The sequence below is a fragment of the Cryptomeria japonica genome, chromosome 11, assembly GCF_030272615.1.
Source record: "Cryptomeria japonica chromosome 11, Sugi_1.0, whole genome shotgun sequence".
In the NCBI taxonomy this organism is placed as follows: domain Eukaryota; kingdom Viridiplantae; phylum Streptophyta; class Pinopsida; order Cupressales; family Cupressaceae; genus Cryptomeria; species Cryptomeria japonica.
Window position 1 is genome coordinate 85,804,386 of NC_081415.1, and position 16,263 is coordinate 85,820,648.

Below are 16,263 nucleotides of genomic sequence, written 5' to 3' on the forward strand. Positions count from 1 at the left end.
GGCAATTCAGTGAGCGGATTTCTGTCTATGAGGAAAAAGGTCATTTTCTAGTAACATGACCACTTTAAAATAAGAAATTATAACATTTCCACTAGACCATGCCACTTGGAGACAATTAGGGTTCGATTTGCAATTGAGAGGGGTTATAAGGGGATAGGAGCTTCATTCTATCATGATCTTTTGCATATTTGACAACTTGTATGAATTTGCTCTGGAGAGCGATTTCTAGACTGGGACGCAAACCCCAGGATTAGGATTGGCTGGGACGTAGCCCTCAGCAATCTTTGGCACCGGACTTATAAGGCATTGTGTGTGGTGATTAACGACAGAGGCATCAATTCTCAGTAGGGTTTCAGCGTGGCCTACCATCTTTCCAGTGGAGACGTGGTTCATTGCAGCTGGAGGAATGCCATTTGCAGCAAATACACCACGTGGTGTATAGGGTATTGCTTGTAATCACTTCCAGTGTATGTGGGGTTGGAGAACATTCTTCATCTTCCAGTGTGACTTTGAATTTGTATGAGAGCTTGGGAAATACATTGGATTCATTGTTTGGCTTTGTAATTCAGACAAATCTGCCTGGTACGATTTGCAATAATTCTGACTTTTGCTATATACCTCATTTATTTCAGTATTGCTTCATATTTGCTGTTATCTATTCCTTCCTATGCTATTAAACAATCAAAAACACAAAAACAAACAACCCTTTCTGCACTTCTGTCTAGTTCTGTAAGAAAAACTTAAATAAACAGGAAAACAAAATTAAAAATAAAAAAATTACAGCAGGTTAACAGCAAAGATCTATCAGGGATCTTTCAGTGGTATCAGAGCCATGTATTCTGCCAGCCTGTGGGGTTAATCAGACTTTATTTCTATGCATTCGAGTAGAGCGGATATAAATAGGTATTACACACGCAGAAGAGCTCAGTACGAGCGTGAGTTTGGGATAGAACAGAATCCAGTCATGGCTGAGGAACAGGTGGGCGACAGAAGAAATCAGGATGAGGAAGAGAGAGAGATGATGAGGACTCTTATCACTACTCAGCCCAGGATCGTCCAGGCATTAGATAGGTTACAAGATACCTTGGATCGTTTGGATATGGATGGACACAGAGGTAGGCGTGGTAGGTCACCTTCAGTGGCTGGTAGTCACCGCAGCCATCAGTCCCAATCTTCAGTTGGGAGTTCCCATCATTCCAGCAGGAGGCACCGCCATCGTACACCTACTACGAATAGGCCATTGCTTCCTCAGTTCATACCAGGTGAACAACCAGCACAAGTGGAACCACCGGAGGTTGGGTTCCAGGAGTCAGTTTTAGCAGCCACAGCTGAGTGGAGAGCTCTACCCCCTGAGGTTAGGGACGTTTTCCCTCTTCCCCAGTATTGTGCACAGCGTAGAGATACAACCAGGTTCAGGGGAGATCGTGGTAATAGACCACACCAGCAGCAGCAGAATTATGATTTGAATAGAGCTACTGGGAAGATTACATTGGCCCCATATAATGGCACAGGAGACACTAGCGCACGGGCGTGGGTCCACAAGCTGGACATATATCTTTCATTGAGGCCCATGCCTGAGCGTGAGGCTATTCAGTTTGCTGTATTGCATTTAGAGGGGATTGCCTATGATTGGTGGCACCATGGATTGGTCACCCAGGATCACACCTTAGTTCACTCCTATACTGAGTTCACTGAGCGTCTCATTGCACGGTTTGACCGTAAGGATACAGAACTTTATTACAGGAAGTTGGCTCACCTTAGACAAACCGGTCATGCAGAAGCCTATATTAATGAGTTCCAACGTATTGCAGTGATGGTACCGGATATGCCCCAGAGACGTAGTGTGATGTTGTTCACTGAGGGCTTGCAGGATAGGCTAAAGGGACTAGTGCGTGCTTTCCAACCAGCAACTCTTAAGGAGGCTATTGAGGTGACATTGAGACTAGATACTGTTCCCACTTCTTATCAGGCAGATAAGAAACCATTTAGAGATTCACGGCCTGCACAGAAGGCCAATACGTCCCAGAACAAAGAAGGGACTTCAGCGAAAACCCCTTGGATGAATCAGGAAACGAGGAATGAATTGAGGAGGAAAAAGTTATGTTTTTCCTGCAAGGAACCTTGGGAACCAGGACACCGTTGCATGGGTAAAGGAAAGGTTCATTTGATTGAGGTGACTTCTGAGTTAGGAGATGAGGAGGTTCTTGATACTGATATTGAGGAGGATACAGAGGATGTTGAGCAGGTTCAGACACAGTTGGAGCTAGACATCCCTGAGCCGTTGGCGTCAGCCAAAGTAGCTATGGCTACTCTCTCCAGTTATCCTAAGTTTCATGCCTTCCGGTTGAAAGGTACACTTAAGGGTAAGCGGGTCACCAGCTTGGTAGACACAGGTGCTACGCATAACTTTATTGATCAGAAATTAGTTGAGAGGCGTGGCTTGCAGTATGAGGAGTTTGGTGGTTTTGGAGTGAAGGTGGCAGATGGTGCAGTTTTGGGTTGCACCAAACGGATTCCACAGCTTAGTATTCAGATGGGGAATTATACTTTGACTGATGATTTTTATGTGCTTCCTATAGAGGATTATGATGTGGTTTTGGGCATGCAGTGGTTACAGGGTATTGGGCGTTACATTATTGATCACCAACGTATGCAGTTGGAGTTTCTGTCTGGAGGGAAGAAAGTGATTTTGAGGGCAGCTTCAGATGGTGGACCTAGGGAAGTGACTTCTCGCAGGATGGAGACTATCCTCAGGCATAATGATGTACTCTGGGCTACGCATTGTTTGGTTAAGTCCAAAACACCCACACCCCAGGATGGCCGTGTGTTTCATGTGGACATTCAGTCAGTGATGGATCGCCATGGTAGAGTATTTGGTGATATACCTCCTGGAGTGCCACCAGATAGAGGTTTTGAGCATGGTATAGAGTTGGAGGAGGGAGCAAAGCCAGTGATTACTACCCCATATCGTCATCCTAGAGCTTATAAGGATGAAATTGAGAAGACAATTCATGAACTATTAGATATGGGTTTCATTCGACCGAGTTCTAGCCCGTTTGCTTCTTCCGTAGTGTTGGTTAAGAAGAAGGATGGGACTCTACGGATGTGTATTGATTATAGAGCCTTGAACAAGAAGACAATAAAAAACAGATATCCTATTCCGCGCATAGATGAGTTGTTGGATGAGTTACATGGGGCTGTCTATTTCTCTAAGATTGATCTTCGTTCAGGCTACCATCAGATTCGTGTACGCGCTGAGGATGTACACAAGACTGCTTTCCGTTGTCACTATGGGCATTATGAGTTCCTGGTAATGCCTTTTGGCCTTACCAATGCACCAGCTACTTTCCAGTCCTGAATGAACCATATCTTCAACAAGCAGTTGAGGAAGTCGGTTCTAGTGTTCTTTGATGATATATTGATTTACAGTTGTACTTGGGAGGATCATCTCAGACATCTTGAGGAGGTACTTGGCATAATGGAGGATCAGTCTCTATTTGCTAAGCTTTCCAAATGTGAGTTTGGATTGAGGGAGGTGTTATATTTGGGACATGTGATCAGTGCTGATGGAGTGAAGGTGCATGAGGAGAAGATTCAGGCAATTCAGAATTGGCCCGTCCCTCAGAACATTACGGAGTTATGTGGATTCCTTGGATTGTGTGCTTATTATAGGAGATTTGTGAAGGGGTTCTCTCAGTTGGCGGCACCTTTGACAGATCTTACAAAAAAGGGGGCCTTCAGATGGACAGAACAAGCGCAGGGGGTCTTTGATAGACTCAAGGAGGTGATGAGCACTTGTCCTGTCTTGGCACTACCTGATTTCTCGCAGCCCTTTGTTCTAGAGTGTGATGCCTCAGGATTTGGTATAGGAGCCGTGTTGATGCAGAACAAACATCCCATTGCCTATGAGAGCAGAAAGTTGCAAAATAATGAGAGGTTGTACTCTACCTACGACAAGGAAATGTTGGCTATCATGCATGCGTTAGCCAAATTCAGACAGTATCTTGTTGGCAGCAAATTTGTGGTAAGAACTGATCACAACAGTCTGAAATACTTCCTAAATCAAACAGAGCTTAATGATAGACAACAAAAATGGATTAGCAAAATTCAGGCTTATGACTTCGATATCGAATTCATAAAGGGGAAGAATAATACTGTGGCTGATGCACTCTCTAGGAAACCTTCATTGGCTGCCCTTTGCTCATTGAGCGAGATTTCAGCAGATTGGAAGGCTCAACTCTTAGTTGAGTATTCCAAGGATCAGCATGCTTGTGAGATCATGGATGGTTTGATAGTGGATGACAGATATAGTGTGGTAGATGATATTATCTACTACAAGGGTAGGGTTTATCTTGTTCCGAGTTCTCAGTTGAAGGAACAAATTTTGCATGCTCTCCATGATACTCCTACAGCAGGACATCCAGGATATGGTAAGACTTACAGGGCAGTTCGTGAGAGATTCTCTTGGAAGGGTCTCAAAGATGATGTTTTACGCCATGTCCGTGAGTGTATGACTTGTCAGCAGAACAAGTCAGAGCATACCTACCCAGCGGGGTTGTTGCAACCCTTACCTATACCGGAACAGAAGTGGACAGGGATCTCAATGGATTTCATTACAGGTCTTCCTCGGGTTCAGGGGAAAGATTGTATTTATGTTGTTGTGGATAGGCTAACAAAGTATGCCCACTTCTTTCCCATTGCACTGGATTTCACAGCATCACAGGTGGCTGAGTTATTTTTCAGGGAGGTATTTAGACTCCATGGTCTTCCCAAGACCATTGTGAGTGACAGGGACAGCAGGTTCATGAGTTCCTTTTGGCAAGAACTTTTCAGGCTTACAGGCACTGAGTTGACACCTAGTACTAGTTACCACCCTCAAACTGATGGACAGACCGAGATAGTCAACAAGTGGGTTGAGGGATATTTGCGTAACTATGTGTCAGGGCAACAAAAAGCATGGGTACGTTGGTTGTATTTGGGCGAGTATTGTTATAATACCACTCACCATATGTCCATTGGCATGATGCCTTTCAGAGCTCTCTATGGATATGAGGCATTATCTTTCACTGATTTGGCAATTAGTGATAGTAGAGTTCCTTTGGCTCAGGATTGGTTACAGGAGAACCAGGATGTCATGAGATCTCTCAGGGAGAATTTACATCAGGCCCAAAATCAGCAAAAGATGTACGCAGACAGGCACAGGATTGAGAGAGCATTTGAGGTGGATGATATGGTCTTTCTGCGCTTACAACCATATCGACAGAGCACCCTAAAAAGGGGGGGAGCTGAGAAGCTCAAACCACATTTTTATGGTCCATACAGGGTACTCAGGCGAGTGGGAGAGGTTGCATATGAGGTTGAGTTACCACCTGGCAGCAGGATTCATAATGTATTTCATGTATCTTGCCTGAAAAAGGCCCTTGGACAGCATATTACAGTTTCACCCGAGTTACCTCCTATGGATGAGGAGGGTAAATTGATTTTGGTTCCTGATCAGATTCTTGAGGTGAGGGAACGACGGCTGAGAAGCCGGGTGATTCGAGAGTATTTGGTTCGATGGAGAGATCTTCCCATAGAGGATGCCACTTGGGAAGGTGAGAGCATTTTACAGCATCCAGCATTACAGTTGCTTGTGGGCAAGCATCTCCGAGAGGGGAGGACTGTCATGTCCCCACTCTAGCTCAGTCTAGCAGAGACGTGTGAGTCAGCTTATTATGGGGTCTTGTAGGCTGACAGGGTTGGACAGAGACCCGGTATGGTTATTCAGTGTTGGAGACTTGGTGTTCTAGCAGTTATTGATCAGTTGGGAGACATTCCTTGTTTTTAGGAGGCAGTTCCTACTTTTTAGGAGGTTTGATCATGCCCAAGGTTGGGTCTCCATGAGATGCCTCTTTGGGTTCAGTTTCAGAGAGATTGGGCTTGTTTCCTAAATTTTAGGAGCATCCCTAGATTTTAGGGATGAGACTACCAGTGAATCCTTGATTTCCGACTTCAGTCACAGACAGGTGACAGGATGATTTTAGGGTTTGTAATGTCAGTTGGGCATTTTATGGCTATTTGGGTTATATTTTTAATATTTCCTAAGTTAGCGTTTAATAATTAAATAAGGCTAAGTTGTTAGCCATTTTGGAGTAATAAGGGGATTTTTGGCCTCATCTGGATGCGCACCCTATTGTGTGATAGCTCGTTGGAAAGATCTTGAAATTCTTTAAATCTTTCTCTTTGGTCTCAGGGCAATTCAGTGAGCGGATTTCTGTCTATGAGGAAAAAGGTCATTTTCTAGTAACATGACCACTTTAAAATAAGAAATTATAACATTTCCACTAGACCATGCCACTTGGAGACAATTAGGGTTCGATTTGCAATTGAGAGGGGTTATAAGGGGATAGGAGCTTCATTCTATCATGATCTTTTGCATATTTGACAACTTGTATGAATTTGCTCTGGAGAGCGATTTCTAGACTGGGACGCAAACCCCAGGATTAGGATTGGCTGGGACGTAGCCCTCAGCAATCTTTGGCACCGGACTTATAAGGCATTGTGTGTGGTGATTAACGACAGAGGCATCAATTCTCAGTAGGGTTTCAGCGTGGCCTACCATCTTTCCAGTGGAGACGTGGTTCATTGCAGCTGGAGGAATGCCATTTGCAGCAAATACACCACGTGGTGTATAGGGTATTGCTTGTAATCACTTCCAGTGTATGTGGGGTTGGAGAACATTCTTCATCTTCCAGTGTGACTTTGAATTTGTATGAGAGCTTGGGAAATACATTGGATTCATTGTTTGGCTTTGTAATTCAGACAAATCTGCCTGGTACGATTTGCAATAATTCTGACTTTTGCTATATACCTCATTTATTTCAGTATTGCTTCATATTTGCTGTTATCTATTCCTTCCTATGCTATTAAACAATCAAAAACACAAAAACAAACAACCCTTTCTGCACTTCTGTCTAGTTCTGTAAGAAAAACTTAAATAAACAGGAAAACAAAATTAAAAATAAAAAAATTACAGCAGGTTAACAGCAAAGATCTATCAGGGATCTTTCATCGTAGAGATCTGATTATTGGGCTTGGAGGACGTAATCCCTCTTTGGTAGCATTCTCTTCACTGTTGAAAGACACAGTCAAGAGGATTAATGGTGTTTTCATTCAGGAAACACATTGGGCTTCATCTGGTGCTCTCGCATGAAGTTTTTACAGGGGTTTGAAAGTGCAAATTTGAAGATAGTGATTTTGCTACAGTACCGCGTGAATAGTGTTTTTGATACAGTACCGCATGAATAGTGTTTTGCTACAGTGCCACGTGAATAGTGTTTTTGCTACAGTGCCACGTGAATAGTAAAAATGCTACAGTACCATGAATAGTGCTGCTATAGTGCATGAACAATGTTGGTATGAAGTTTACTTGTTTTTCCTGCTGATTAGAAGTTTGGAAGGCTACCATTACATCTGCAGGCCACTACAACATTCAATTCCAGGTTTTTTCTATCATATTTTCATAACTAAGCATTGTAATTGTTGAATACAAACCTGAATCATTGTCGCAGCCCATAAGGCAGTTGAATGTGCACATTGATATTGCAAATCAGTATTTAACAACAAATAAGAAGTTTCGGGTTTTTGCATATATTGTTGTATGTTTGTCAAGTGTTTGATAAAATGCCATGTTGATTATTAAGCAATTTAATTGATATCACATAGTAGTTTGCAAGTCTCTTTCAAAATGAAAATAGGGGTGGTCATTTCAGTGGTATCAGAGCTATAAGTCCTGCCATCCTGTGGAGGTCTTACAGAGACTTTGGAACAGCCGGATAGAGGGAAAAATGTTTGACAAAACATCAAAACACTAAAATCAGAAATTAATGAGTTAAAAAACATGCTAAGCATGTATGTTTAAGCATGCAACAGGGGCCTTATAACTTCCGCCATACCAAAGCAAGACAAAACAGAAATTTGAACTCACAAAGCGAGCAGTCTAGTTCATCCGTGCAGGTGGACATAGAATCCAGTCATACAGACATAGAGGAGATATTCTTTGATCAAGACAGCAGTATGGGTGACCGAGATGATAGGAATACCGGTCCAGATCAGGGGGAGGTAATGTTCAGACAGTTACTGGGTACGTTAGAGCAAGGGCAGCATATGCAGCAGGAGCAGAATAGGCGAATGGACATGATGTTGCAGCTTATGGCTAGACAGATGGGCGTCAATATTAATCCAGGTGATGCCAACAATGGAAACAATAACAATGGGGGAAACGATAACAATAGGGGCAATGATAATAATGGAGGCCGAGGCAACAACAATGGCCCTGAGAATAACATTAATGGTAATAATGGACATGGCAACAATGGGAATGAGGTGGATAACTTTAGACACGTTGCACGCCCAGCTCGAATAGCGAGCTCGAGACCTCTTCTACCCACCTTCCCACCTAGGGATCCGGTTCAACCAGTGAACGAACCGCAGATTACTGAGTTACAGGGTTAGTTCAAGAGGGACTGGGAGGCCAGTGGACCCGAGTTTCAGGCAGATATTTCCCTCAGAGATTATATGGATCTGAGGATGAGACATATGCCTAGAGCAGGAGGGAGGAATCAGAATTTTGAGCTAAGAAAGAAAGTTGGAAAACTTTCCTTGCCTTATTATGATGCTTCAGGGAAGATGACTGCACGAGCTTGGGTGCAAAAGGTAGATAAATACTTGCAGCTAAATCCTATGCCTGAGGAGGAGGCTATCAAGTATGCGGCTATGCATTTGGACAGCGTTGCGCATGAATGGTGGCATCATGGCATGGTGGCTCTGGGGCATAATCAGATTACATCCTATGACAAATTCACAGAAAGATTGATTGAGAGATTTGACACTAGGGATCCCGAGTTACATTTCAAGGAGCTAGCACAGTTAAAACAGTCAGGTTCTGTGGATGCTTACATCGTCGAGTTTCAGTGTTTGTCTGTACTTGTTACTGATATCTCTCCTAGGAGATTGGTGGTGTTATTTTGTGATGGGCTTGCTGATCCATTACGTGGTTGGGTGAAGGGACATGATCCACTCACCTTAGCAGAAGCAACTAAAAAGGCACGAGATTTAGCCCCTTCGGTATACAAAGGAAAATACCATTCAACAGATTCTTCCTACCGCAAGGACAAAGACAAAAAACCATTTCAGAAAGAGTATAACAAACCCAAAGAAGGATCAAAAGGACTAGACAGTGAAACCTTGAATGAACTTCGAAAGAAGAAACTGTGCTTCCAGTGTAGAGAGCCTTGGGACTTATCTCATAAATGCCCTCTCAAGGCTAAGGCAAATCAAACGGAGTATTTTTCAGCAAAGGAGTCAAAGTCAGAGGGGGAGGATCAGCACTCTGATTCAGATGAGGGTAACACGATAGAGGAGAGCAGCATTCCTAAGGATGATAGATCGTTGGCACGCTTGACAGGGGCCCGAAAGGCAATCACATTTAAGGTTACGGGTACTATCCAGGGGCAGAAAGTGATATCTCTCATTGACACTGGGGCTACACATAACTTTATAGATACACAGTTGGTAGCCAAGAGAGGCTTACAGATAGAGGAGCATGATGGTTTTAGAGTCATGGTGGCTAAAGGCCAAAAGCTATTATGTGTTCAGAAGGTTTCAAATCTTCACATTAGATTTCGAGATGGCTATGAGTTGGAGGATGATTTCTATGTTGTGGACATGGGAGATTACGACGTCATCCTCGGTATGACATGGATGGCATCGCTGGTTGAGTTCACTTTCAACCTAGCGAAGTTGGAAATGAGGTTTCAGCATGAGGGTAGGACTGTTGTTCTCAGGGGACTTTCAGATGGGAGTTGCAGGGAAGTCTCTTTGAGGAGAATGGAGAGACTTTTTCGGCATAATGACATAGAGTGGGCAACAAAGTGCTTAGTTATGCCATCTTCACCGGAGCCTCAGGTGAAGAGTCATCCACCAGATATACAGGAGATTCTTGACAGACATGCCAAGGTATTCAGTGATATTCCTCACGGGGTCCCTCCTGACAGGGGTGCAGAGCATGTTATTGAGCTCGAGGAGGGAGCCAAACCAGTGATCACTCCCTATCGTCATCCTAAGAAACATAAAGATGAGATAGAGAAGGCAATTAAGGAGTTGTTGGAAATGGGGCACATCAGGCCTAGCAAAAGCCCCTTTGCTTCAGCTGTAGTTCTGGTAAAGAAGAAGGATGGGAAAATGCGCATGTGCATCGATTATAGGGCATTGAATAAGAAAACAATAAAAAACAGATATCCCATTCCTCGGATTGATGAGTTGATTGATGAATTGCATGGAGCATGCGTTTTCACCAAATAGACTTACAGTCTGGATACCATCAGGTCAGGATGAGGGCAGAGGACATTGAGAAAACTGCCTTCCGATGTCACTATGGCCACTTTGAGTTTATGGTTATGCCATTTGGACTAACCAATGCACCCGCTACATTTCAAAGTTGTATGAACCAGGTATTTAGGGAGCAGTTGAGGAGCTTTGTCTTGATCTTCTTTAATGACATCTTGGTCTTCAGTAAGACCTGGGAGGAACATTCACAGCATTTGGAGGAGGTATTATCTATCCTAGAGAGAGAGTCTTTGTATGCCAAGGAGTCTAAGTGTCAGTTTGGTATGACAGAATTACTATACCTTGGGCATATTATTAGTGCAGATGGAGTTCGAGTAGACCCTGAAAAGATTAGAGCTATAGTTGATTGGCCTACTCCTATGAACCTCGCACAGCTTAAGGGATTCTTTGGTCTTTGCGGATTCTACAAAAGGGTTGTTAAGGGTTTTTCACAGACGGCAGCGCCTTTGACAGATCTCACCAAGAAGGGGGCCTTCGTGTGGACAAGGGCAACACAGAGGTGTTTTGAGCATTTCAAGCAAGTAATGTCTTCATGTCCAGTTCTAGCTCTACCAGATTTCACGAAGCCTTTTGAGCTTCATTGTGATGCATCGGGTGATGGGATTGGAGCAATATTGATGCAGGAGAAGCATCCCATTGCATTCGAGAGTAGGAAGCTCCGGGGAGTTGAGAGGAGTTATTCTGTCTATGACCGGGAGATGTTGGCCATAATGCATGCATTGGCCAAATTCCGATCATATTTGGTAGGTGGGCGTTTTGTGATCAAAACTGATCACAACAGTATTAAATACTTCATGAACTAGCGTGATCTTAATGACCGGCAACAGAAATGGGTTACTAAATTGCAGGCTTATGACTTTGACATAGAGTTTGTCAAAGGTAAGAAAAACGTGGTGGCTGATGCCTTATCTCGGAGACCTCACTTATGTGCTCTGGCAGAGATTTCAGGAGATTGGAGAGATCGGATTATAGCAGAGTATGTCGGAGATGCTTGGGCTTCTAGATTGATTTCAGGTACTATACAGGATGATCGCTATGAGGTGATAGATGGATTGATCAGAGTTCAGGACAGGGTTTATTTGATTCCGTCATCACATTTGAGAGAGGTGATACTGAAGGCATTTCATGATGCACCCACAGCTGGGCATCCGGGGATCTTCAAGACCTACAGGCAGATCCGAGAGCGGTTCTCATGGAGAGGGCTCAAGGATGATGTTCAGAGGTATGTCAGGGAGTGTGCGGTTTGTCAACAGAATAAGGGAGAGCACACATTTCCTGCAGGTTTATTACAGCCCTTGCCCTTTCCTGATAGGAAATGGGAAAGTATTTCGATGGACTTCATCACTGGTTTACCACGAGTGCAGGGAAGGAATTGCATCTATGTGGTGGTGGACCGCTTGACGAAGTTCGCTCACTTCTTTGCTATTCCGTCCATTTACACAGCAGCATAGGTGGCAGATCTTTTCTTTAGAGAGATAGTCAGGTTACATGGGTTGCCCAGATTCATTGTCAGTGATCGGGATAGTAAGTTTATGAGTGTTTTTTGGCAGGAGTTGTTTAGGTTGTGTGGTACAGATCTTACACCTAGCACTAGTTATCATCTGTAGACAAATGGGCAAATAGAGATTGTGAATAAATGGGTGGAGGGATATTTGAGGAACTATGTAACTGCACAACAAAAGGCTTGGGTCAAATGGTTGCATATGGGAGAGTATTGTTATAACACCACTTATCATATGTCCATCAGGATGACTCCTTTCATGGCACTCTATGGTTATGACGCACCTAGCTTCATGGATTTAGTTTTGGGGGATAGCAGAGTGCCCAAAGCCAAAAACTTATTGCAGGATAGTCAGGACATCTTGAAAGTGCTCAAGGAGAATATACAACAGGCCCAGAATCAACAGAAATTGTACGCTGATCAGCACCGAATAGAGCGCAATTTCGAGGTAGGGGATATGGTTTACTTGAGGCTACAACCATATAGACAGTCATCATTCAAGAAGAGCGGAGCTGAAAAGTTGAAGCCTAGATTTTATGGTCCCTACAGGGTGATTCGCAGAGTGGGCGAAGTCGCCTATGAGCTTGAGCTTCCAGAGGGCAGTCGGGTGCACAATGTGTTTCATGTGTCTAGGCTTAAGAAAGCCATTGGTCAGAGTGTAGTGCCTTCTGCAGATTTACCCCCTTTGGATGAGGAGGGGAAGCTTGTGTTAGTACCCGAAGCTATTCTGGATGTCAGGGAAAGGACACTCAGGAACAGAATCGTTAAGAATACTTGGTGAAATGGAGAGACCTGCCAGATGAGGATGCTACATGGGAGAATGAGCAGGTATTGCAACATTTAGGACCGAATTTGCTTGAGGACAAGCAATTTCAAGGGGGGCGGACTGTAATGTCCCCTTTTTAGCGCAACATGATATGGGGTGTCGTTAGCCTATTCTGACACGATCCCGAAGGCTAACAAGGACATTGGTGGGATCCTGAGGTGTTTTGGCCTAGGTGTTTTTAGTTTCAGGCCAATCAGTGCTGCTCTGACAGGTTTTCTAGACACTTACTATTTATAGTAAGTTAGTCTCCAAGCAGTGACTTGAAATTTTTAGTGTTTCCCTGGTTGGCATGATTATCAATAAAAAATATTTGAAGGCGACAATGATTGAAAGGGATTATCAACAATGTTTTAATATTTAACGATAAAGTGTAAAGTTAAATTAAATATTTAACTTTATCGTTATATTATAAGGTTGGAAATATAAAGTAATGTTTAAAATATTAAAAGTTCCCTTTAATGTGTACATTGTGGGAAATAATATTTTATTCTCAAATGTATTATCCCACATTTAGGAAATGAAGTGTTTGCATCCAGGAAGAAGATATAAATTGAGGTTGAGAGCTCTCTTTTGGGGTATGCTTGGATGAGATTAATGTTATGCTGTTGGATTTCGTAGAGATCTGATTATTGGGCTTGGAGGACGGAATCCCTCTTTGCTAGCATTCTCTACACTGTTGAAAGACACAGTCAGGAGGATTAATGGTGTTTTCATTCAGGAAACACATTGGGCTTCATCTGGTGCTCTCGCATGAAGTTTTTACAGGGGTTTGAAAGTGCAGATTTGAAGATAGTGATTTTGCTACAGTACCGCGTGAATAGTGTTTTTGCTACAGTACCGCATGAATAGTGTTTTTGCTACAGTGCCACGTGAATAGTAAAAATGCTACAGTACCATGAATAGTGCTGCTATAGTGCATGAACAATGTTGGTATGAAGTTTACTTGTTTTTCCTGCTGATTAGAAGTTTGGAAGGCTACCATTACATCTGCAGACCACTACAACATTCAATTCCAGGTTTTTTCTATCATATTTTCATAGCTAAGCATTGTAATTGTTGAATACAAACCTGAATCATTGTCGCAGCCCATAAGGCAATTGAATGTGCACATTGATATTGCAAATCGGTATTTAACAACAAATAAGAAGTTTCGGGTTTTTGCATATATTGTTGTACGTTTGTCAAGTGTTTGATAAAATGCCATGTTGATTATTAAGCAATTTAATTGATATCACATAGTAGTTTGCAAGTCTCTTTCAAAATGAAAATAGGGGTGGTCATTTCAATTTAAGAGTTGAGAGGATATAAAAATGACTCAAAAAGAAATTAGATTTCATTCTTGAATATTATAAACTTGTTCTTTTTGATATGAGAGCTGTGTAGAAATACACAAGGGTTTCAGTCATTTCCAGCATTGGAGAACGAAGACTTTTCAGTGTTTGTGCAATTTTGAAGCTGTGAGATACCAGCTGAGATTATTACCTGATTGTGGGCTTCATCTAGGAGTCCAATTTGTGCTAACGGGTGGGAGATTTCATCTAGGGTTTGAAGGATTGGAAGGTATATCTACAGCAGTCTTGGAGATTCATATTGGCTGCCATTATACATCAGGAAATCAAGAATTAGATTGGCAGATTGTATACAGCTACAACAAGGACGTGTTTAATTGGCAGATTATATACATTGTAGAGTGGAGACCATCAATTGTAGTAGGCATTTTACATACCAAGTTCTCTAATTTTGCTGTCATAAGTTTGGGAATTACATGCTATATTTTTGTAATTATTTGGTGTGAGAATAATTAATAAAAGACTTCATTATGCTGCTGCCATATAATTTCTAGTTTGCATGCCAAGTGTTTGATGACTTGTCAAGCAGCTGTAGTTATTATTTTTAGTCACTTATATGCACGTTAGAAGTCAAAATCAGTTGGCATATCATTTCAATGACATTGTTAGTCAATCTTTCATGGTTAGAGGAATTCAAAAACATCAATTACAGCATACAATACAAACAGAAACTCATAACAGCAAGTTCAGACATTGTATGCAAAGTGTTCGACAATATTCCTTGAGGGTTTAATCAGCAACTTGAGGTCAGATTAGTCAAGGGATATTACAGTAATCAGGAATGTTAGGAATGCTAACAGAAAACAGGGAGAAGACACCAAAAGATTGATGGATTGTGAATATGTTGGATTGAAATTCGAAACGTTTAATAATCATAAAATATTCAAGAAAAATATGATTCGACAACTTTAGTGGAAGAACATTCCATCACCTACTGAAATATAACCCCTTAAAGAGTACTTATATTTTCTTCAACCATGTGTTAGTAGCCAGTCATAAGAGAATAACTTTACCAAAAATTTATAACACATTAAAGAATATTTTAGTCATCAATAGAAACAATTATACCTTCAGCAGAAAGGATGCTTCATTGAGATCTAAGTTTTCACAGCTCTTCTTGTCATTTAGAGCCAAGGTTGAAGAACTGCAGACAGCCCCACTTAAAGAAATAACAGATACATTGATCAAAAATGCCACAGTCAAAGCGAATGCACTCTCAATAAGATAAAACCTGCATGCCTCCTGCCAGTTATTTCAATCATTAGAAAATGAACAGAAAAACAGTGGAAAATAAAATCTAATGAAAATTCTTCTTTATACCCATTTTCCTTTTCACAGATTTAAATTATGAATTAAATGTCTCTCACCTTTGGTATTGAAGTCACAATTCCAAATAAGCTAAGAAATTTATAAACAAGTTGTATAAGCCAAGAACCTTATGTTAGTGAACTTAGAATAATATAAAAGTACATACCAGCACCATTGTAATACAAGGCAGCTTTGGTCAGTTATACAATTCTGTGTTAATACTCTTCAACTTACTATTTCTTAGGTAGTTTGTATCATTTGAGTGTCTCAAAACACATTAAAAATCATTGAGACTAAAGCATACTAAGGTAAAACATATTAAAATATGACTATCAAAACTGGAAATTCCTAGAGTTCACCCAAAAACAATTTACAGGTAAATACAAATATTATTTTTCATTGGACATAAAGCAAGTCATAAAATGAACTCACTTTGATGCCATGAACAGAGCGAGGAATTTTCCTTGATAGTACCAACGCAGAATGAAGGAAAAGATTGTGTCTGCAACATAAAATGCCCAATAGTTGAGTGCTGTCAAGCATTCCTATTATGTTCTAAATAGTAAAAGATCCATTACTGTTATTCATTCAACAAATTTAAAAATTCATTGTAATAAACTGAACACTCTACTTGAACTATGACTTACGGCATGACCATCGCTCCAACAAGAGATATTGCATGTCCAGTTGCCCCATTGCCGTTCAACTTTGGAATGAATAATCCTTTTAAAACTTCTGTGGATTTAGGCTTTGAATAACCTAACTCTAAGAAGAAGCAAATGGCTATAGTAAACACTAGAAATGCTATAAAAAACTCAAGTTTACGCACCTGCAAACATGTAACCAGATAAAAATATTATGATTTATAACCATGTTGAGGAAAAAAGTCAGCC

At 41.6% G+C, this 16,263-nt stretch overlaps 1 protein-coding gene across 1 annotated transcript in view; it reads right to left on the bottom strand.

Annotated features, from left to right (window-relative positions):
* The window catches only part of LOC131079328 (metal transporter Nramp3), a 106,111-nt gene that overhangs the window by 50,026 nt on the left and 39,822 nt on the right, over positions 1-16,263 (bottom strand). The window contains exons 8-10 of the mRNA XM_058017233.2: positions 16,018-16,199; positions 15,803-15,872; positions 15,131-15,304 (exon numbers count right to left, since the gene is read on the bottom strand). Of these exons, the coding sequence (XP_057873216.2) occupies positions 15,131-15,304; positions 15,803-15,872; positions 16,018-16,199 (426 nt within the window). The remainder of the gene's footprint in view (positions 1-15,130; positions 15,305-15,802; positions 15,873-16,017; positions 16,200-16,263) is intronic.